This window comes from Dromaius novaehollandiae, chromosome 15 (assembly GCF_036370855.1).
Source record: "Dromaius novaehollandiae isolate bDroNov1 chromosome 15, bDroNov1.hap1, whole genome shotgun sequence".
NCBI lineage: Eukaryota > Metazoa > Chordata > Aves > Casuariiformes > Dromaiidae > Dromaius > Dromaius novaehollandiae.
The window spans coordinates 21,663,509-21,685,008 of NC_088112.1; the positions used below are offsets into that span (position 1 = coordinate 21,663,509).

The window sequence follows — 21,500 nt, forward strand, 5'->3', positions numbered from 1 at the left end:
CCAAAGCTGAAAGAAGGAGCTGCCCTCGGCAACGCGGACTGCCTCGCAGAGCCGAGCGCCACGGGGACGGAAAGCAAACCTAGAAACCCGGCGCAAAAGCATAAGCGAATGCCACAATCCTAAACGCTGATACCCATTTTTGCAATTAAGAATTTGGCATCTAACCTAAATCTGAGCTCCTGCTGCAACAGACCTCTCAGCATAGGAGCAACTTGCGAGTACGGTCTGCAAAGCCACGAGCAAAACCCCCAAATCGCATTGCTGCCGCGGGTCGGGCTCCGTGCAGACCCGGGTGCGCGGCACGGCCGGCGCCGGCGGGGACGGAGCGGGCGGCACTCGGCACGCGGCCGGCTCAGCAGCTGGCACAGCTGGCCGTGAGTCACAGCGATGACTTCGCCCTCTCGCCTTCCAGCCCACGGCGCGGACGCCGACGGCGCGAGCAGGATGCTGTTCCCCTGCCTGGGAACGGCAGCTTTGCAGCCCCGATGCAAGCAGGTTCGTTTGCAACCGAGCAGAGAAAGGACTGGGCTAGACTTGGCTGCTGATTAAACCCAAGTAAAGCAAAGCGGTCTCGCGTCCGGACTCAGGAACGCGGTGCCTCAGTTACCACCACCGTGGGCCTTGCCTTGCCCCGAGCATTCCTCATTCCATGAGTAAACCGAGTCGCAGAGCAGTTAAGCACCTGCGTGGAGACTTCCTGGCAAACACGGCCCGGAGAAGGATCCAGCGCTTCCGTCCAAGCCGGCACACCTTGGGGCTTGGCCTGGTTTCTGCGCCAACGCAGAAAAACCTGGCAAGTCTCCTCTTCCAGGAGATCCTGCCCCATTGCCGAACGCTCTCGAAACAAGTGTCACTTGACGTTTGCAGCGAAACGGCAGCAAGCACGGACTCGGTTTCAGAGAAAACGTGTATTTCGGCCAGCTTAGCGGCCGAGGGGAAGTAACAGCATGCCGATGTCGGTGTCAGCGGTGTTGCTATCTGATAGCACCTTTACGGGGCCAGCAACACCCAAAATAGACATCCTCACACATTACAGTATTATTTGTCTTGTGCTCACAGGCTAAGGACTATCAGAAGATGTATTAGGGCATCACCGAGCGAGCTTAGGCTTTGCAGCCTGCTAAGCAGAAAGCAATGGCACAAATGAGGCAACGAGAGCAGATTTGGGGCTGTTCAACAACAGTCAGGAGCTGCTGGGCACAGCAAGCACGAGGGGCTTCGATGCGGTGGCCAAAACCTCCCAGGTCCCCTCGGCACCGAAGGCGAAAGGAGACCCGGGCGGCCCGGGCTCGGCCGGCAGAGCTCAGCAGCTCCCACGGCAGAGTTGTTGCACCCAAGTGTCGCCAAGCCTCGAGCACACACAGTGCGAGCACGTGTTCAAGCCTCGCGGTTCCCGGTTAATCTTAATCATGTGTTTAAGTGCTCCACAACCGGGATCTGGAATTTTAATAACAAGCGGAAAGAAGAAAGAAAAAAAAAAAGACAGAGAACTTTAGATTTGGGGTTTACGCTGGTTTATCACGAGTCTTATGATAGCGGCCTGCTGTATTGCAGCTTCTCTGCTCCTTTCCACCCGGTCCGCTCCGCCTGACGCGACGTGGCCGGTGAACAGCGTGCATCTCGGAGGCAGCACGAGCAATACCCCTGTGCAGAGGGTGATGCTCTCCCCCAGCGAAAACCTCACGCTGGCAAAACCGCTCCCAGCCCCCTGCACGCGCTTTGGCAGGAATGCCAGGAATTTCCCCAGAACACTCGCGCCTTTATGCGGCATCTCCCCGGCTCCCAGCTGCAGCCCGAGCGGGGAGAAACATCACTGAAGCGGCCACAGGCAGAGCCACCGCCAAGCCACACCGAGTAAAAATGAAAGCTACTTAAAATTTCACAGGCGAGAAGACTCAAAAGCGCAGCTTCTCTCCTTTGTCCGTCCTGTACTGCCAGCGAAAGGCTACGCTGCCTGAAGCGATGCCTTGCTTGAAAGCTTTTGGCCTCATTTTTAAATATATCCGCAAACCCCGAGACTGGCGAGGACACTGGGAAGAGCATGTGCTCGGCATCTTCAAAAAGAAAACCCATCAGCCCAGCGTCTGGGTGTCTCAGCATCTCCCGTGCCCGCGCAGGCTGCCTGCAGGCAGAAGATGCTCCGCTGCACACGTGTAAAGCCAGCGTGCCGGACACGCTCGGCGGTCACCGAGCCCTGGAGAGGGGACAGGGACGCGAGCGAGGAAGCAGAGCTCCCGCTAAAGGCAGGACTCTGTGGGTGAACGTCCTGACTGCTTCCCTGTACCCAAGCTGCCGGCGCCAAAACGGTGTACCCATTGCTAACACACACCTTGCAGTGACATCCCAGGCGTGGGGCAGTCCGAGAAACACTTGTATAGTCCATATATTCCCTTCCTGCACTGGGCTGCTCGCTTGTAAGCAAGCGGCTGAGCTGCAGACACTTGCTCCAGACTCTCATCAGCCTTTCCTCAAAAAATAAAAAATAAAATCTGCAGAATCAAATGCATTGTCACTGTCTTAGCGCAGCAATTTTTGCTCACTTCCAGAGCTGCATTTCTGAAGGCAGTGTAGAGCCTCTCACCTGACATACATCCAAGACGACACAGTCAAAGCCTGTGAAGGCAACATAAATTTTAATTTTCTGCAAACAAACTGACTGTTTCTGGCTTCGGTTCCTCTCTAAGATTTTCCACTGAAAGCAAAATTCCGTGTTCTTTCTTGTCATAATCTGTTATTTAGCCGTTTCCCCATAACATTTGTGAGGTCTAATCACATTAGGAAGGGATTAAACACGCATTCTGTCCCTATCACAGAACTCCCGGATAAGGGCTTGCTAAACGCTTTTCACTAAAGGAGCAAAATAGGATTTGTCAGGCATTATGAACGGCAATCCTTTGCATATGTGAATGTTGCCTTTGAGAATGAGGAAAGTTGGTGAAAACAGAAAAATATGGAATCAAAAAATGAGAGACATTTCCTCCAAAATGACCTTAAAGGATGAGAAAGTTCAGCACTTCGGCAGCCTGAGAATTCCAGTCCCCCAAGAGCTATTCAAAACCAAGAAAGCAACGTCCGAAACACAGACATAGCTCTTCCTTCAGTCTTTCTAAAAAGAACCCAAAATACACACAGACAAAGACACACCGCATTACCCCAGGTCACTTCTTTTCAAACCTTTTTATTCAGAACACGCTCAGGCTTCTAATTTAATGAAACTTCCCAATCCCCTGACGAGAGACTGATCTTATCACCTTCTGTACTAAGAGACTTTCCCAAGCGCACCCAGGGCAGCAGATGCTTTCCCAGCTTGCGTTCATCCCATCTGACCCGCAGTAACTCCTTCCTTCCCCACCATCCATCTTTCACCATGAGGAGCACGTTTTTAAGGAGGGGGGACATGTTTCCTGGGTCTACTGAGGCAAATACACATAGTTACGGGACGAAGCCAAGAGGGAAGTTTAGTGCCTGCCCCCAAGGAGTGCCATGGAAAAGGCTTGGGGCAGGGCAAAAGCAATGGTGAAGAGGACGAAAGGACCTGGATCTCCACCATGTTACCCGGCGGCTGAACAACCCACGCTGGACATCAGCCATCAAGATTGTTTGTTTTAGTTACCGCCTAAAATAAACACGGCTAATTCCCACATACATTTCCAGAATTTACTGCCCGATTACAATAAATACTATTACTCTGTATGGTTTTAGACGAGGGAATAGACATGATCCAATGAGAACCCAAGAGTTCTGGTCACCTCTATGTGTTTTTCCAATCTGCTCACACAACCGTGTCACGGCACCTCTACAAACTGCACTTCCAGCTACCGGACAAGTCTCCTCTGGATGCTGCCTGGGAGACACCGGTAAGAGAAGCTTTACATACCGCAGCCACTCAGCTCCACGAGCTCAACCAGAGTCATCATGCTAATAAGCTGACTACTATATATCCCATTAACCCAGGCCTCCAGAAAGCCTCAAAGTATATTAGTACAAAATACCGTTAATCTGAAGACTCGAGGCAATTGAAAAAGAAAAGAAAACCTCTACCTGAAAAATGGATATAGAAGAGGAGCTGAAAGGACTATACAGTGTCTGTGCAACTGCAGAACAAGCCGATATTGAACAACACGAGCTGGAAAGAGCTACGCTGCGGAGGCAGGGGACGGGGCGCTCCCGGGCAGGCAGCTCCGGCAGCCCTTCCCCGGGAAAGCTCGTGCTGCAGCAGAGCTGAAGGACGGGATCAAATCGGATTAGCAGCCAAGGCCCAGAGATGTGATGCAGCGGTGACATGAACCTACTACAGCACCCGATGCAGAAGCCCGGGAGAGGGTGGGAGCAGGCGCAGATACCTCGACAGAAACCCAGCAGAGACTCCCTTCCTCTGGGAGAAGCAATCCGGTTTCGAAGCCGTGCGAGTCGGAGAGGGCAAGAGCTTTCCACTCCCGGCCCCGAGGCAGGGTGCTCCGTGGGAACCTCTCTCTGGCTGCCTGACATCGCCGGAATTTCATGTGTGTGGGAGACAGGCGCTTTTCGGCTTCACAGAGGAATCCCGACATCCAAACAAAGTCATGCCTCCAAGACGCTGACCCACCGGCCGTGGTCAGCCCGCAAGCCGAGGGCGATGGCTGGGGATGCATCTGAGCAGCGGCAGTTCTCACCGACGCAGCTGGACCCCACCGCTCCGCAAACCTCTACTTGCATGCAATTTTTGGTTTGGAGGGTGCCTCCACCTTTTTCATCCAAAATATCACATGTCAAAGCCAAGCGAGGCCGCTGATGCCAGAGACGAGGCTCTGAAGGCAAAGCACAACATGGCCTGGACTGAGCAGGAGCCCTGGACTTTGGGATTTTTCCTCCGTTCCCTAGCTGCTCTGCGAGCAGAGATGGGCTCTCCTACCCATCCGCTGCCCCCGACACTTCTGTGATACAGGAATACAAAGGCAAAGCTTCAGATATAAACACCAAGCTCGCTGCAGCTGCAGGGATGTGGGGAGAGTTAGAGACATGCAGGCTGGGCACGAGTGCACTGGCCCCAGCTCATGAAAACATAAATACAGGACAGGACACCATCATTTCTACAGGCTGCAGCTAATTTGCAACAAGACAAGCAGCTTCTCCCACCCCTGAACGGGCCCAGGTCACGTTCTGCACAACCAAGTTAATCGCATGAACATACCCCTGCTCACACAGGCGGGCTGGAAGCAGCCCGCTGCTGCCCTGCACCTTTCCCTCCGCTCCACGGCCTCCCAAATTCCTCCGCTTTATTGCACAACCAGGAAAAGCCAATCCAGTTTCGTGCTGTTTCGTCCCCTCCCAACCTCGGAGCCAAAGGAGCATGAGAAAGACAGACAAGAGGAGCACGACAGTCGCTGCCACAAATACAAACAGCCTCGTCCTGAGAGATACCGAGCACTCAGTTTGCACGGAGGCACCTCGAGATGGTGGGAACGGGGACAGCAGGGCCACGCCAGCGCCTTTCACCGCAGCTGGCAGCAGCATCGACATTCTCCTACGGCAGATAATATCTGGGGAGCTTTTGGCCTTCCAGTAACGCTGCAGATTCGCTGACAGCTGTCAGCACAGCACTGACGATAAACCCTGACGCCGTGCCGGCCTCTGGAAAGGGAGTTATTCTTCAGGCTTTCGTTTGTTTTGCCGATCCAGAGGGCACACAGGGCTTCAGGACTCGCCAGCTCGCGTCCTTCCACCACCGCCTCCGCGCTCGCGGCGATTACGGGCGGCGGAGAGGAGCTCTGCAGCTCCCACGCAGAACAGCGTGTTGCATCTCTGCTGCGAGAGGAAGAGACGCTCCGGATCCACCGGCAGCAACTGCACCGCAGCGGGGAAGGAAAAAATACAAAGTCTTTTTTCAGGGTAACATTTGTTCCCAGCACATGCATTCAAAATATGTGTTTAACTGCAATGGGCTGTGGTTCAGCTAACTGGTCCTGCGGTTGCGAGAGTCAGAGCCAGCTTCCCGTGCGAGCCTCCCTGGGAGGAACGGCAAGGCCAGCTCGCCTGCTCCCGTGGAAGACCAGTTCCCCATCCTGCCTTCCCAAAAAAGCCTACGCGACGGGCAGGGGAGCCGGCCACGGCAGCGGGGGGAAGAGCTGCTCCCGCTGCGCCCGCTTCCTGCTCCGTGTTGCCAGCTCGGAGAAAAATCTGTCGCTTCTGCTTCGCACGACATGGGGGATCGCTTGGATTTTTCCAAGTGAAAATCAATCATAAAGCTAAAGGTAAAATAAGCACATTGAGCAAGAAGACAAGGAAATTTCACCCTGGAACTTTTAAATGGCGTAGCCAGCTGGGCACAAACCAGGGCGATGAGAGCGTCCGAATCCAAATGAAACCCGATTTCCACCAGATTTGAGCCATGGGAACATTTTCCTTGGAAGTTCGATCAAAAGAAAACGTAAGCCTAGGTTTGGGACCTGCAGGCACACGGTTTCTGGCAACCACTGAGCCCTCGACGCAGTGCACAGAGCCATTCCCAGGCCGCTCCTCCCTGCCCACCTTCCAACGCACTAAGACGCAACACCAACCCCTTCACATGGTGGTGGTGGGGGTGAGTTTGGGCCCTGTAGTCAATAAAAGAAAACACAGATTTACAGAAAACAGCAGCAGTAGAAATGCATGAAGTTCTGTGAGACTCGGGCAGTGATGGTGAGAGCACGGACGCGGTCCGAAGGCCGACCTGCTCCCCCAAAGCCGGAGGCAGCTCGCAGGGAGGTGGCGGTGCGCAAACAGGCTTCTCCGACGGGGAACGTCGCTGCCGGAACCGGCCAGACCCCACGCTCGGAAAACAGCCCCGTCTCTTCCCAGGGAGGAAGATGTTATCCAACTTTCCTCTTCCCAGGGAGGAAGATGTTATCCAACTTTCCTCTGCACAAAGTGGTGTTTTTTCTGGCAAGACCTTCTGAGAAGCATTAGGTTCTAGTAAAGCTACCAGCAGAAGCCTGGCTGTCGGTCACTAACACGACGAGACGTCTCCTCGGGACTGCACGAGGACAGCCACCCCGAAACCACGGCTCCCACGCAGCTACGCGCGGTAACCGGTCCTCTCCTCGCCGATCTCCATGAACCCCTCGTCTGTGCACAAGCCACAACCCTCGCACAAACCCACCAGCTGTGACATCTTCAAAACTTACGGCATGAGGTTGGTCTGAGGTATGAATCTACCATTGAGGCTGAGGACCCTCCCCACATCCACGTGTCTGGAAGCACGCAGCTAAATAAATCAGAGCCAGAGCAACTGCCTTTGCACCTCTAGAGTCAGAGGGCGGGTTAATCCAGATCTTTAAGAGCTGTGGGAGGTTGTAGGGTTTTGTTTAAAAAGAGAAAGCAAAAAGTCTGAAAGAGCCTCCCAAGACCAAAGCCATCTTACAGCCTGTATGTCAGCTCTCATCCCATTCGTTCCCCTACACTTCTTCAGCTGCTTCGCCCCCACCTCTTCCCCTTCCAGCTGCTCCAGCTTCTTCCGGAGCTCCCGCATTTCCCTGCTGCATTTCATGCATTTTCTGGCTCCCGCCTGTACGCGGTGGTTGGGCCGTTACCCACTCAACATACCAACACGCTTGCTAACACCGCCAGTGTCTGCTCCAGCACAGTCACACGTGCCAACTCAGGACCGTCCAGAGCAGGCAACGGAGCAGCTCTTAGCTTTGATGATAAAGGATTTCATAATCAAAGCAGGCCCCCATACACATATCCCAGATTAAGAGAAAGTCATGACTTCATATGAGGTTAGCTGTTAGCGAACCGGGGGCAGACTGAGAAGAGATATCCACAGCACGAGCCAGCTGCTCCGTCAGCTTTCTTTCCACTCTGGTGGTAACCATAATGAAGACAACTTGCCTCGTGTACCTAGAGCTGATGCCTGCAGGTCAGGTCTTGAACGCAGCCCTGGTGAGCCCCATTCGCAGGGCAGAGCAGCCGAAAACTTCAGTCTCCAGGGGCTGAAGCCAGTCTCTCGCACAAGCACTACATTCACAAACACAAAGGCACTCTTGAGCACCGCGGTGCAATTCTGCTGCCTTAGAGGCAGCTTTCTATGGGCGAGCTTCCCTTCATTCGCCTTTGTTGGTCATTTCCAACAGCAGCACTTCAAGGGGACTTTATTGTGCTGGAGACGGGGCATGCTGGAGTACTGCACAAGGAAGTTCGGAGCTGGGAAGGCCTGAAAACACATTACAAAACCTAAGGGCCACTGCGTCCCAGGACAGCAGTGTCAGCTGGACACGTATAAATAGCTCAACCAAGATGAGAAGCATGAGCTATTGTCTATCAAAACCTCCCACTGCAGATACAAACAGCTGGGAAAAAGAAAAAAAAAAGAGGAAGAAATGAATGAATTTTTCTTCACCTCGTCTTGGCAGTAGCAAGCTATTCCCACCCAGACTTTAGGTTCTGGAAACGGAGGCACAGAGCGATAAAAAGCAATGCCAAGAAAGCTGCAAACCCTGCAGAAAGAGTAACGCGGAGCACTTTGGTGGCGAGGTTTCTGCCAGACGGCTGGGGGAAGAGCAGGGTGGAGACGGGCGCCGGGGACGAAGGACACGGAGCACCTGGGGCAGCGCCCTGCCCCAAATCCTCTGCCAGCAGGGCTCCTGCTCTGCCCACCTCCGCCAGACCCACCGACCCAAGCAGCAAGGGAAATCGTACCAAAGGCAGAGGAATCCACCGGGCCTCCAAACCGCTATGCCTCTACCCTGATTATGTAAAAATGGGGGGTTTTCTCCTAATGGAGCCGGGCACTGAAGTCTCGTGGATCTCTGGCTGTTTCCCTTCAGTGCCCAAATGGAAGCCAAGCATCTCTGCAATTTTTGTTTAATAAAAGCAACAGAGTGTTGAAGTAAATACACCAAGTACTGAAGTACCCACAAAAACCCGCAGGATTAAATGCTGTTTTCCCCCAAGCCACGCGATGGTTTGGTTCACGCAGCAGGTTCGCCGCGCTCGCACCACGCCGGAACGCTCGTGCGGGGAAGCGCCGCAGCGGAGGTCTCCGTCCTCCGTCCCCTGCTCCCCCCGCAGCGCTCGCTCCCCCAAGCCAGACCAGGGCTGGGTTTGCCTTTACGCAAGCCTCGAGCAACTCAGTTTTGCTAATTCATCCCCGCGCTTTGCGGCAGGATTCGGCGGAACGAAGCCGAGTTGGAGGGTTTGGGCACGAAGCGGCTCCACGGAGCCAAGAGCCGGGACCCGCCGCGGCCCCGCAGCCGGTTACCGCTGTTGTGGGGACACCGGCGACCCCGGCCGCTCCCCGCGCCGCCTCCCCCCACCCCCGGCGGGGCCAAGCCGGCCGCGGGCCTCCCCCCGCCGCGGGCCCCCCCGCCGGTGCTCACGGAGAAGCGCTCCAGGTCGGTGGCGGCCATGTCCGGGCTGGCGCGGCCCCGGCGCTCGGCGCCGCCGCGGCTCGCTGCGCTGAATGGATCCAATATGGCCACCTCCTGGAGGCTCCCCGCCGCCGCGGAGCCGCCCCCGCGCCGCCCGGCCCCCGCCCCGGCCTGGCCCGGCCCGGCCCGGCCCACGGCGCCCGCTGCCCCCGGCAGGGGCCGGAGCTGGAGCCGGAGCCGCAGCGGAGACGCCCCCGGGTGCCCTCACGGGAGGGGCCTCGGGCGGAGCCGCCCTGGGGTCCCCCCACAGCCGCCCCTCAGGGACCCCCCCGCTGCAAGTCTCCCCTCGGGGTCTCCCCACAGCCTCCCCCGGGGTCCCCTCACGGAAAGTCTCCCCTCAGGGTCCTCCTCGGGGTCCCATCCCCTCACACCTCCCCTCAGGGTCCCCCCACAGCCGCCCCGGGGTCCCCTCACGGAAAGTCTCCCCTCAGGGTCCTCCTCGGGGTCCCGTCCCCTCACACCTCCCCTCAGGGTCCCCCCACAGCCTCCCCCGGGGTCCCCTCATGGAAAGTCTCCCCTCAGGGTCCTCCTCGGGGTCCCATCCCCTCATACCTCCCCTCAGGGTCCCCCCACAGCCGCCCCGGGGTCCCCTCACGGAAAGTCTCCCCTCAGGGTCCTCCTCGGGGTCCCGTCCCCTCACACCTCCCCTCAGGGTCTCCCCACAGCCTCCCCCGGGGTCCCCTCACAGAAAGTCTCCCCTCAGGGTCCCCCAACAGCCTCCCCCGGGGTCCCCTCACACAAAGTCTCCCCTCAGGGTCTCCCCACAGCCTCCCCCAGGGTCCCCTCACGGAAAGTCTCCCCTCAGGGTCCTCCTCGGGGTCCCATCCCCTCACAGCCTCTTCTCGGGGTCCCCCCACAGCCTCCCCCGGGGTCCCCTCACACAAAGTCTCCCCTTAGGGACCCCCCCACAGCCTCCCCTGGCATCCCCCCACAGCAGGTCTCCCCTCAGGGTCCCTCCCAAGGTCTCATCCCCCCACAGCTTCTTCCCCGCGAGCAGAGGACGCCCCAGCCCCAGCCCGGCAGGACGAGCACGGCTGTGCTCTGGGATGACCACAGGAGTGGCTCGGGTGACGTGCACAGGAACGTGGACATCAGTTTCCCAATCTCAAGAAAATTTTCAGGAGTTCGGTGTTGTGGAAGGGCAGGAGGTCCCGCAGGACTCAGAGGAGTTGCAGAAAGCTGCATTTGGGTGCCAGTCGGAGCCAGGGTGCTGCGAAAGCGACCAGCCCTCACCTCGCGTGGTGTTTGCGGCAAGTCAAAGCATGCCACAGAGCACTGGCAGGCCTTTCCTCATCCGTCCTTCCCACCCGAAGCCCAAAGCCAACCCCACCACCAGCAGCCTCTTCTTTGTAGCTCGTGAAGCAATTAGGATTTTACAAGCTATTAGCACAGAGCAAAGTGTTTTCTTGCTTTCTGGTGCCCTCTGCTGCAGTGTGCCTACCAAGGAACAGCTCGGCACAGCCACGTGTTTACTCTGTCGTGCAGCCCGGTCACTGCACCCATCCTATTCCCCTAATAACGTCTGCTGTCCTGTGTCTGCCTCCCCAGTCTTTCTGCTGGCTTACCCACTCTCCTGACCCTCCGTCTGGGAGCAACACACTTCGAATTGGAAAAAGTCCGGGCTGAGAGCAAACGCTCCTTCCCCAGCAGTGACGCCAGGTGGAGAAAGGACTGCGGAGACTCACTTGTAGCCCCCTAAGAAGGACAGGCCCTCTTACAACCGATTACACAGGGTCAGGGTAAAGCTGCTGTCTGAACGAGAGGGCAATGGTCACTGCAATTCCTAAAGCCACTGAGGTCTCACAAGTATCTGCCATCTAGCAAACTCGGCAGCTTTGTACACATGAACTCAAATCTCTTTCTGTCATTGCTGCGGGACAGGCACCTACTCAGCTGAACTGCTGCTCAAATACCACTTTCAATGCTGCTTCTCCGGTCAGAGCATGAACTAGCTATAGAGAGTGTTGAAGAGTCGAGATAATTTGAGCAGGGTCGTAGGCTTGATGCTCTGCTCCCCTCCTCACATATGGGCAGAAGCTGCTGTCCCACGTCTTTGTCACCGTTGCTGGTGAGGATTGTCCGGCAAGAACTGGCTCCTAAGCTGAACTTGTCCAGGCTGTGCTAGATATGGGCTGCTAATCTCACTGCATGATGTGCAAGACGCAGGCTGGATTTCAGCACACTCCAGAGGAGCCTGTGGATTTTGATCCCGTTGGACCCCACCTGACCTCCTCCCAGAAACACAGTCATTAAAAGAAGAGACAGTTTCCCTGATGTGGGTTCACAGCAGTCCTAGGAAAACCTACAGGCCTTTTGTGTACATCTTGGAGGCGATCCACAATCCCCTCCATGGTTCAGCACACAGACAATGAGGGTCACCCATCAAATCCATGAAAAATCCAAGGAAAGATACCTAATATCCCAGTTCCTATGTGTTCTTCACCCACAGAAAGCACAGTCCCTGAATCAGGACTGAAGTATTTAAAGACATTCACTCAGCCATCAAATTAAAACAAAATTTATACTTCACTGTGAAACTCTATGAGATGCACTCCATATTACCTTCGATCTTCTCCCTTACCTGCCGTTTGTGACCTTACCAAAGGTCTCTAGCTCCCACCACAGTGTAAATAAAGTTTAAAAGTTTAAACACACGCTTAAATGCCATTATGCCATGTACTTTGGGGAGATGTCACTGACTTACAGTCATTAAGAGCTCTTTTTCCTGACACTAAGGAGCAGAATACAGCATAAGGCTCAGAGAAGACGATTCCCAGGCTGCTACTGGTTTCTCTGAGCCTCAGGTCAGATGCAGAGATTCAAGGCATAAAGGAAAACCCGAGATCGAGCGACATCACTGCTGTCTCGTGGCTCTCTGGCTCCGCTGTGCTGCTGAGACCTTGCGCGGCTGGAGCCGCCTCTCCCTCTTTGACCATTAGCACTGCCGCCTGCGCGGGGCAGGTCTCTGCGATGAGGAGCGCTGTGCAAAGGCTCAGAGTTATTTTTAAACACCTCGTTATTCCAAAGAGCACACTATTTCTAATACCCATTCAAGAGCAAACCTGCTAATTTCAAAAGCTTCAGATCCATAAAAACTGGTTCAGGAGAAAAGAATTGGCTCTGGTGGCGCCTTCAGCTGCTAAGACAGCTGTTGTTATGCAAATTGTTCCTAAAGACTCAGGAATTAAATGTGCATTAGTTGGCTGGCTGCTCCTGCAAGGATTTTAAACTCCTGTGGAATATCTGTACCTGCTAAATCCATGCTGTATTTAGGGATGGACTCTAAATTTCCTGCACACACAGTGAAGAGCCCAGGTAGAGAACATAATGGGCTGCGGTGGCACATTTGTGTGCCTGGAACCTCCTTGTCCTTGGGAAAGGCAAATGCCCTCGGTTGTGAGAATGGTGGCATTGCAGCAGTGCTGGTGGTGGGGAGGTCACCAGAGGTTGTCTTCTTCTTCAGCTTGGGACCTGAGGTACAGGCAATGCATGTGGAGAGAAACAAGTGCTACCACAGGCCCTTCTACTCCAGCTGCAGCCACACTGAGCAAGTGCCAATCCTACCCGCCACGTGAATACCGTAGCAAAACCAAGGCTTTCTGTAAATGGCTGCACCTTTCAGGGCTGAGTAAAATCCTTGATCTTCAAATCAAGGTGGTGCAGATAAACATACCTCCTTCACGTCTTTCAGCACAGACCAGAGAAGGCAGCTTTCTGGTGACTGTTCTTTCGCATTCATTTCTTGCAATATGTCCTGATGGGGATTTTCAGAAATCAAACGGTTCCTAGTTATTCTTATAGTAGCACTACCACCAACCACCCTTTTACCCTTGTTATTCGTTATACTGATAACACTTGGGACTGACAAGGCTTTTCTGAAGAAGTGTTATCTCTCTAAACTGAAAGTAAACTTCAAGCTGTAGCTCCTTTTCCCCTGTGCACAAGGAGCAGTCACAGGGAATGTAAGTTAGATGGCTAGAAATAGACCCCCAAATTTCCCTGCCTCCTAACGTTAAAGGGCCGTATTACCTCACTGTAACTCCTGCCACCTTTGTGTTACTGTTGAGTCCCATCCAGTTCACTGGCACCGTCTGAAAACCGGCGGGTGTTGGGGATGGGGACTAGAACCAAACCTTGCAGCCCCCGTGTGAAACGAGCAGTGCGTTTAATACAAACAAACTCGGAGTTACGCAGAAAACTGCAGAAAACCGAGTACCATCCGAGGCCCTTGAGTTTTAGCCGAGCCTTGTCCATCCATGCAATAACACCTTTTCTCTGCAAGCATTCCCCACTCGCACGCACGCTCGTCCAACCCCCCCCCGCCTTGGCAGGGTTTTGCGTCGTTGTTTGTCCATGGGAGGTTGCGGCATCTCTCCCTGCAACACAGAAGAGCTGTTCTCCTGCACAATGCACGCTCTGTGCCGCGCGTGAAAGCATCAACAAGGACACTGGAAAATCACGGCCCTCGTCATTCTGTTTGTTCTGGGAATCCTGGTTTCATTTCAGGGAAAACCAAGCTTTCCTCGAGGCAGAAATCCCAGCTGCCGTCACTACCGTCTAAGCCTCACCTTGCTGCTAAGCCACAGCCTCGGGTCCAGCCGGGCTCTGCCCGCGCACTCCCAGTCCTCCCAGCACGGCCCCCGCCTCCCCTGTGGCTCTGAGGAGACCCTGGGGAAGGAGCAGCACCTGGGACACCTTCTCCTTCGGCTCTAAAGCGTCAACAGAAACTTCTTTGCTATGGCTGGACACATGGCTTGATCCCCCGCTTTATTTCCTGGTCGTGTTTTGTGTGAGTAGTCACAGGCATGAACCTTATCTCCCTCCCCGGGGGGGCGGGGGGGGGGATGGCGACGTGCCCTCTGCGCGCAATGTGCTGCATTGTAATGCAGAGAGCTCCAGAGATTGCAAAGTTTCTTCATGCAAAGATAACGCTTCTCAGTCACATAGTTCAAAAGAGAGGCCAGTTCTCTAGGGCTCATGAAATAAAACCAGCAAACTGCAATATTTGTGGGTCTTTTTTTAAAAATAGTAGTAAATTAATGTAATTGGGGGTTTCTGTACATTGTTTTTGTCCCAGCCCATAAATTAGAAATATCAAGACCTATAATAGTTGGCTTGAAAGCTCCTAAGCAGCAGCCCACGGTACTCCGTAAATAGCGCCACAGAAACGACTTGCTTTTTAGGGTTTTTCGTAGAACAGAAAGAAGAGCCGAAGCTTCTCATAGTTTTTAAGGCTGGAAATTTCAGCTGGCTGACGAGCATAACTCCCACCATGCTGCAGGCTCGTTTATTATCTATATTAATAAAATTCATCCGAGCGGCGTGAGTCCTGCCACACGATCTGGTCGGTGAGGCCAGCTGCCGTGAACCGGGAGGAGCTCAGGTGGGGTCCCGAGCCCGGGCGGCGAAGGGGGCACCCCGGCACGGCGTGGATCCCCAGCACGAAGGAGCGAGCGCGGGTGGTGCAGGCACTTGGCCGCAGGGCTGGGAGATTACCTGGGCGAAGAGCTGGGTGCACCAGGGCGGTTAAACCAGAGCAACCAGTTCACACTGGACGCGCACACCTCCTCCTTCCTCTGCCGTGCCCTCCCGGGGACGTGCCCGTCCGCTCCGTCACCCGAGGAAGGCCAGGACCTGCCGCGGGAGCAGCCTCGGCGGTGCCTCTCCCCGGGGCCCCCAGCCCAGCGCGAGCCCCCGGAGAAGGGCTCGGACCTCGGCGGCAGAGCGGGGCCGCCCCTCGAGCGCCTCCGGGGTCTGGAGCGTGGAGGTCCCGCAGCAAGGGACCTGCCAGGGCGGGGATGAAACTGGGGGGCATCTGACCACCCCCCCCCAAGCCTCAGCGGGCACCGGGGCTCGGGGTGTGACCCCTTCCTCGGGGCTGTCCTGGCAGGGAGGGTGCGGAGCACCCCCAGAAACCCCCTCCTGGACGTGAACCAGCTCAAACAGCAGGACCAACTTCTCCCTTAACACTCCTAAAATAAGAAAACGGTATTTTAAAACTATTTTTCGGAATTGTTTTCCCTTCTCCTGCTCGTTTGCAGCTAGGAACTGTAGTCCCAGGGCGCAGTGGAACATTTGCAATGCAAAAAGCTCGTGGACTGCTGAGCCTTTCTTATGCCTGCAACAGATCCTAGCATGGAAAAGAAACGTCGGAAGAAAGCGTAGGAATTCCTGTTCGGCTGCCGGCTCCTTACGAGCGCTCCGTGGTAGGCGAGGCCCAGGTGCGGAGCTGCCGCAAGCTGGGGAGCGTTGGTGACACGGGGACCCCCACCCCAGCGGCTGCCCCGGCGGAGGGCGAGGTGCTGTACCTACAGCGTGAGGAGGTGGTAAGGAGAGGTGTGCAGGTGCGGCAGCAACGCGGAACTGCTACAGGCAGCGGGGAGACAACACACCGCTAAGGGAAAGAACAGGAGAGCAGCAAAGTGATTTTGAGGAGCTGGCTCGGTGCCAGCTCGGTGTCAAGCGATCAAATAGCTTTTTAGAGGCGGTTTGAGCAAGGATGGAGCGAGGAGGGGGGACGACTGCCAAGGGAAGGCTCAGCAACCTGTGGGCAGAGGCTGCTCCACTGCCGGCACCGGGCGCGGGGAGGCAGAAAGCAGGTCTGCGCCGCGGAGAGGGGGGAGAGAGGTGCGCGGCCGGGGATCGCGGCAACCTGAGCTGCTCTCAAAATGGAGCCTTTGGCACAGGCTGATTCTCCATTTTATTCGAGCTGTAAGACAGGGAAGGCAAAGCAAGTCTTCTCCCATGCACCCCTGCACAGACAGTCACTTTTCTCTGTCTCCACACCACGCCGACTCTGTTCGCCCCGTGTTGGGGCTCTTGCTGTTTTCCTAGACAAACCGTGCAGTCATTCAAGAATCAATTTTGCGATCTCAGTTGCAACACCGAGCTGAGGAGACACGGCGTTTGCAGGGCTGAACGTCATCTTCCCGGGAGATCTCCAGACCCAGCCCTCCCCCGGGGAAAGACACTTGTCGGAGGTTTTTTCCTGTATGATTGACAGTAATAATCATGTAAGATGAAATGCGTAAGTAGGAGTAATTGATACGCAGCACAGTTACAAAGCTTGTCTTTATAAAGCACTAGTAGATGTACACGCATGTAGGTACGGCGTAGAGAATTCATCATGTATGTAGATGCACGTATACACACGTGTATATTGTAGCTAGTTATAGTTAACTGGTATTCATATATATGCAACGTGTATATAGAATATTTTAAATATATTCCAGAACATCGACCCATCTGGGTATCTTTTGGCTGATTTTCAGACCAGCAGCTTTGCAACCCGGAAGAATCATGATTGATCCAGTGTTCCCACAGAATAACAGGCGCCTCTTGGAAAGGAAAGCAGAGACCTAACTTTGCAAGCTGACTGGCACCTAAAACTGTATCAACTACTCGATGCGGAACCAGAAAATCATTGCAGGAAGGGGGATAAAGGGATGAAACGCTGCCCAAGGCGTTCCCCAGCGGCCGGTACCGCGGGCACCGCACGCTCCTTCCCCAGCTGCCGCCGGGCCGAGAGGGGCGAGCGTGGCCGGGGGGGGGACGCGGAGGCACCGCCGGGGCGGCGCGGCGGGCGGGGCCGGGGCGGGGACAGCCCTGCGCCCCTCTCCGCTCCGCGTCGCTCCGCTCCATGCGCGGCGGCTGCCTGCAGGTGCCGGGGCGGCGCGATGTCGGAGGCGGCGGTGAGCGCGGCGGCCGTGCTGGGCTTCCTGCGGGAGCGCGGCGGGCGGGTGCGCAACGCGGAGCTGCTGAGCCGCTTCAGGCCGCTGCTGGAGGCGGCGGCGGAGCCGGCGGAGCGGGCGGCGCGGCGGGAGCGCTTCAAGGCGGCCGTCAACGCCGTGGCCGTGGTGAAGGAGCGCGACGGCGCCAGGTTCGTGGTGCTGCGCAAGGCGCTGCGCGGGGGCACCGCGCCGGGGGATGGCGGCGGCGGCGGCGGGGGGGGGCGGCTCTCGCCCGCCCCCCCGGAGGAGCTGCCCTCGCCGGGCGCCGTGTCCGAGCTGCGCGGCCGCTTCCAGGGCGAGGGCGGCGAGGCGCCGCTGCCCCCCGCCTGGCGCGACCCCCCGGCCCGCCGCGACCCCCCGGCCAAGCCCTGCATGCTGCCCGTGCGCTGCCCCCCGCCGCCGGCCCCCGCCGCGCCGCCGCCCCGCTCGCCCCCGCCGCGGCGGGCACCCAAGGGGCAGCGGGCGGGCGAGGAGACGGCGGCGGTGCCGCTGGAGGAGGCCGAGCACCGGTGGCTGGTGAAGGCCGCGGGCGGGCGGTGGTCGCCGGAGCTGCACGGGCTGCTGCTGAGCGACGCCGGGCTGGCGGCCCGCCGCGACTTCATGTCGGGCTTCACCGCCCTGCACTGGGCCGCCAAGTGCGGCAACTGCGACATGGCCGGGAAGATCATCGAGGTGGCGGCCAAGGCCGGCGGCCACGTCAACGTCGACGCCAAGTCCTACGGCGGCTACACGGCGCTGCACGTGGCCGCCATGCACGGCCGCGAGGAGATCATCACCATGCTGGTGCGCAGCTACAACGCCAAGACCGACCTGAGGGACTACAGCGGCAAGAAGCCGCACCAGTACCTGAAGGACGGGGCCTCCTTCGCCGTGCGGCACCTCCTGGGCGACCCCGACCTGCACAGCGCCGCCGGACCCTCCCTGCCCATCCGGAAAAACACCAAGATCGCGGCCTCCATCCTGAGCTCCACCAGCACTTTCCTGGGCGTCATATCGGACGACATGGCTTTCTACGACCTCACCAAGGGCCTGAGGAAGCCGTCCTCCTTGAACAAGCTCCTGGCTGCCTCCACGGGCCCGAGGAAGAAGCCCAAGACCAGGGGGAGCTTCCCCTCCTACTCGTCGCTCTGCGAGGCGGTAGAGGAGGAGCAGGAGGAGCTGGCGGTCAGGCGCAGGCCCGTGTCCGAGCTCTTCTTCGGCCACTAGCCTCGGCCTCGGCGAAAGTTGAGGTTTCCCTGGAAGCGCTTGGATTTCTTCTGTCTGTCTCTCTTTTTGCAGATGTTTAGCTAGATCGGTGACCGGGTCCGGCTCCCAAGGCCCCCGGCTGAAACCTGCTTGCAGAAGCCTGTGGGGAGGGAGCCCAGAGACCACGACGTGCTCTAATAAATGCTCTATCGCCCTCGCGTTAACGGGGAGCACAAACTTTAGACCCAACGGCTGGGAAAGCAGAACCACCTCTGTGCGCGGACAGGTTAAAATGCGCAAGGTGCAGCCGCCCTCAGCCGTGCTCCTCAGCCGAAAAGCAGAAGTAGGGTAAAGAGTTGCATGTTTTACACTGTGAACAGCAAGTTTCTAGCCAGGTACTTTAAAATGGCTTTTTATAGAGCAAGCTTAAGTTACTAGAGGAGAGTTGCATAGTTTTCTATGATGTTTCTGCTTATTTTGGTAACAGAAGAGGAATATTTCTATTAAAAATGTATGTAGTATTTAACTTTCTCAAAACAAAGTTTCTCACTGTTGGAAATACCAGCATGGCTATGCTGAATGCTGCCTGAAGCATTTGGTTAGATGAAGAGTTTAAAAAACCCCTCTCATGGCTCGAAGCGCCCTGGCCCGTCTACCTCAGCCGGAAAGCTGGCTCAGCCTCAGCCTGTCGTTGGGTGGGTTTCTCCGTTTTTGTTTCCTTTCTCCTCCTCGAAAGACTCTTTGACCAGGTGGTACTAACCGCACGTCTTACCGATGCTGTGAACTTCTTGTAAACTTGACAATAGTTCGGTCACTTAACTAGAACTGAACAAAAACGTGGTGTTTGATACTGGAAACCTGAAGTGAGAATCCTTCAGAGCACAAATATCAGAATACCCAACTGGAGGAAAAGTCAGGCTTATATGTCTGACTGGTTTTTGTTTTTCCTTCTGCTTTTCTTATAAACCTTAAGCTTTGATTTTGGCCTCTTTACAATAGGTGTTTATAAAAGTTGGGCTCCGGGTGAGGTGTTTTGTAGCAGAGCGTCTGCATGACTTCCTAAAACAACGTGGATCCCAACAGCGTGGATCACTGACCTGAAACTTGCATTTCTGCTTCTTTTCTCTTATATAACATAGCTGTTTTATGGATGAAACTACACGTAGCTCCAAAAAGCATGCAAGTTTGAGATTAAGTGAAACATTTCCAATGAGATTTTTTTTAATTACTGTTTGGTTAAAATTAATGTGAACTGTAGCGGTAAGGAAAGAAGCTGTCTGACTCCTGTAAGCAGCCTGCTGAACTGTTGCATCTTCTCTCAAGAAATGCGTAAAAACTGTACGGGTCAGAGGTGATGAAGGCGACGGTGACCCTGCGTTTGCTCTGCTGCTTCGGTCCCCATCGGGTGTTCAGGTTCCTGTCCTGAACACGTGCTTGCACGCTCGCTGCTCTTTCCAAGCCAGTGACTTCAGGAATGTGTTTTTTTCAGCCCGAATTAAGCCTGGTACTTCCTTGTTTTGTCTGTAACCGGCTGCTCCGCAATGCTCCGCGGCACCGCGGCGCGTCCCGGCCCTCCCCGGGCGGCTCCTGCAAGGTCCTCGGTGACGTCCCCGAGGAGCTCCGCTTCCACCCACGCGCGATCCTTGGCCCCGGGAGGGGCCTGAGGACAGCGGTTGTTCTGCATCTCTCCGCTTCCGTATTGAACTAATGCAGTTGTCAGGCAGAGGTTAATGATCAAGGACCTCATGATTTCTATAGCAGGAGGAGAAAAAAAAATCCCATTTGCTGCTTAGCTGTTGGTGGGACCATTGATCAGTCTGGTCACTTCAAACCTCGATTTGTGTTGCACTGTATCGGCTCCGAGTTCCAGAAAAAATATCTGTTGCTCTGTTTTAAAAAATGTTTTCAACTCTAGCTGCTATTAAACACTTTTTGGCTCTAGCTGCTGAAACCAAACAGGCACGTGTGCACCGTTAAAGCTTTGTTTCTGCAGGAACCGGGAATCTCTGGTTTGACTCAGTCTCAGTTTGAGGTTTGTTCTTTAGTTATGGATAAACGCTGAATACCTATTCAAATAATACAGCTGGATTTCTTTTTTTTTTGGTGCTGCTTTTCCTAGTTGCGTAGGAGGCAAAGTACAGGGATGTGGGTTGGGGTGTGCACGCGTGTGTGCTTTAGCACTGTAAAGCGTGGTTGTGACTTCACCCTAAGGAAGGCAGGGAGGAGGTTCCACTGATCCTGTGCGTGTGTCGGAGCAGAAGCTGCTTCATCGCCGCGTTTGCTGGGGAGCAGCCGGCACGCGCCGTGGGTCCCGGCGGCAGCGGGGAGCCCGTGTCGGCAGCCGCCCCGGGCCGGTGCGCGAGGCTCGGGCTGTGCATGGGGTGGGCAGTGCCGTGACTCAGCTCCTTCCTCCTCCGGAGTGGGGAAAAGATACTATTCAGGCAGGCTGCGATGAGGATGCCCAGCGCTGTTGGGCTGCGGGGGTAAACAAGTACCCAGAGCTGCTGCGAATGAGCCACTGCAATTTTTGCAAGAACGTGTGTTACCTTGAATTTGAAGTAAAAGCAGTCTCCGGCTTTTCTGGGTTCTTTCTGCACGTCCCGGTTTATGCTCCGAGGGGACAGGCTATGGGGTGCTGGGGAAATCGGGAGAGTGCTTTCTTGGCAGAGCCTAAGGCTGCTTGCGTTTTATGGATCCATCAGCTTAATCGATTCTCCCTGCCTTTCACTGCTTTAAGGCCAAATGCAGCTGAACCCAGTCGTATTTTCACATGGATGAATGACAGCTGTGAAATTTGGTGCAGGATACTTTCACATAGTGCTTTCACAGAAACCTTAGAGCTGGGGCCACCCCGGGCCAGCGCGCTGGGCAAACATCACCCTTGGAGCCTGTGGTCTGGCTGGGGAGCTCGGGGCTGTGCTTTGCCCTGGTCCCTAGCCTGCCTGCTCGCCCTATCTGCGTTTTCCTGCTGTAAAATGGAAATTAGCGCCCTGGTGGCTTTGTCTTTTTAAAGTACATGGTTATTACTGATACTCAAAAAAAAAAAAAAGCCGAATTCAAGACAACTCCTCCATGGATGTGTAGGCAGGGTGAGCAGAGTCATCGGGAGCTTGTGAACGCTCTGCCTTCAGCGAGCGCCTACGTAAATAAAACGGGCTGGTATTTTAGCTTAGCAGCAGCAGCGATCAGCAAAGCTAAT

At 55.7% G+C, this 21,500-nt stretch overlaps 2 protein-coding genes across 8 annotated transcripts in view; one reads left to right on the forward strand and one right to left on the reverse strand.

Annotated features, from left to right (window-relative positions):
• SEPTIN8 (septin 8) overlaps nucleotides 1–9,577 on the reverse strand; it is a 41,418-nt gene extending 31,841 nt beyond the window's left edge. For 2 of the 7 annotated variants that reach the window (XM_026118161.2, XM_026118160.2), the window contains exon 1: nucleotides 9,336–9,576. In XM_026118161.2, the coding sequence (XP_025973946.1) occupies nucleotides 9,336–9,365 (30 nt within the window). In that variant the 5' untranslated portion in view covers nucleotides 9,366–9,576. Of the gene's footprint in view, nucleotides 1–9,335 lie in introns of all 7 variants that reach the window. The other 5 variants (XM_026118162.2, XM_064521169.1, XM_026118163.2 and 2 more) reach the window with 5 other exon arrangements.
• Nucleotides 9,578–16,960: 7,383 nt separating this feature from the next.
• SOWAHA (sosondowah ankyrin repeat domain family member A) lies at nucleotides 16,961–20,399 on the forward strand. Its single transcript, XM_026118326.2, has one exon. It carries the CDS (start codon nucleotides 17,063–17,065, stop codon nucleotides 18,320–18,322), a length of 1,260 nt encoding a protein of 419 aa, XP_025974111.2. The 5' UTR covers nucleotides 16,961–17,062; the 3' UTR covers nucleotides 18,323–20,399.
• The last annotated feature ends 1,101 nt before the right edge of the window (nucleotides 20,400–21,500 follow it).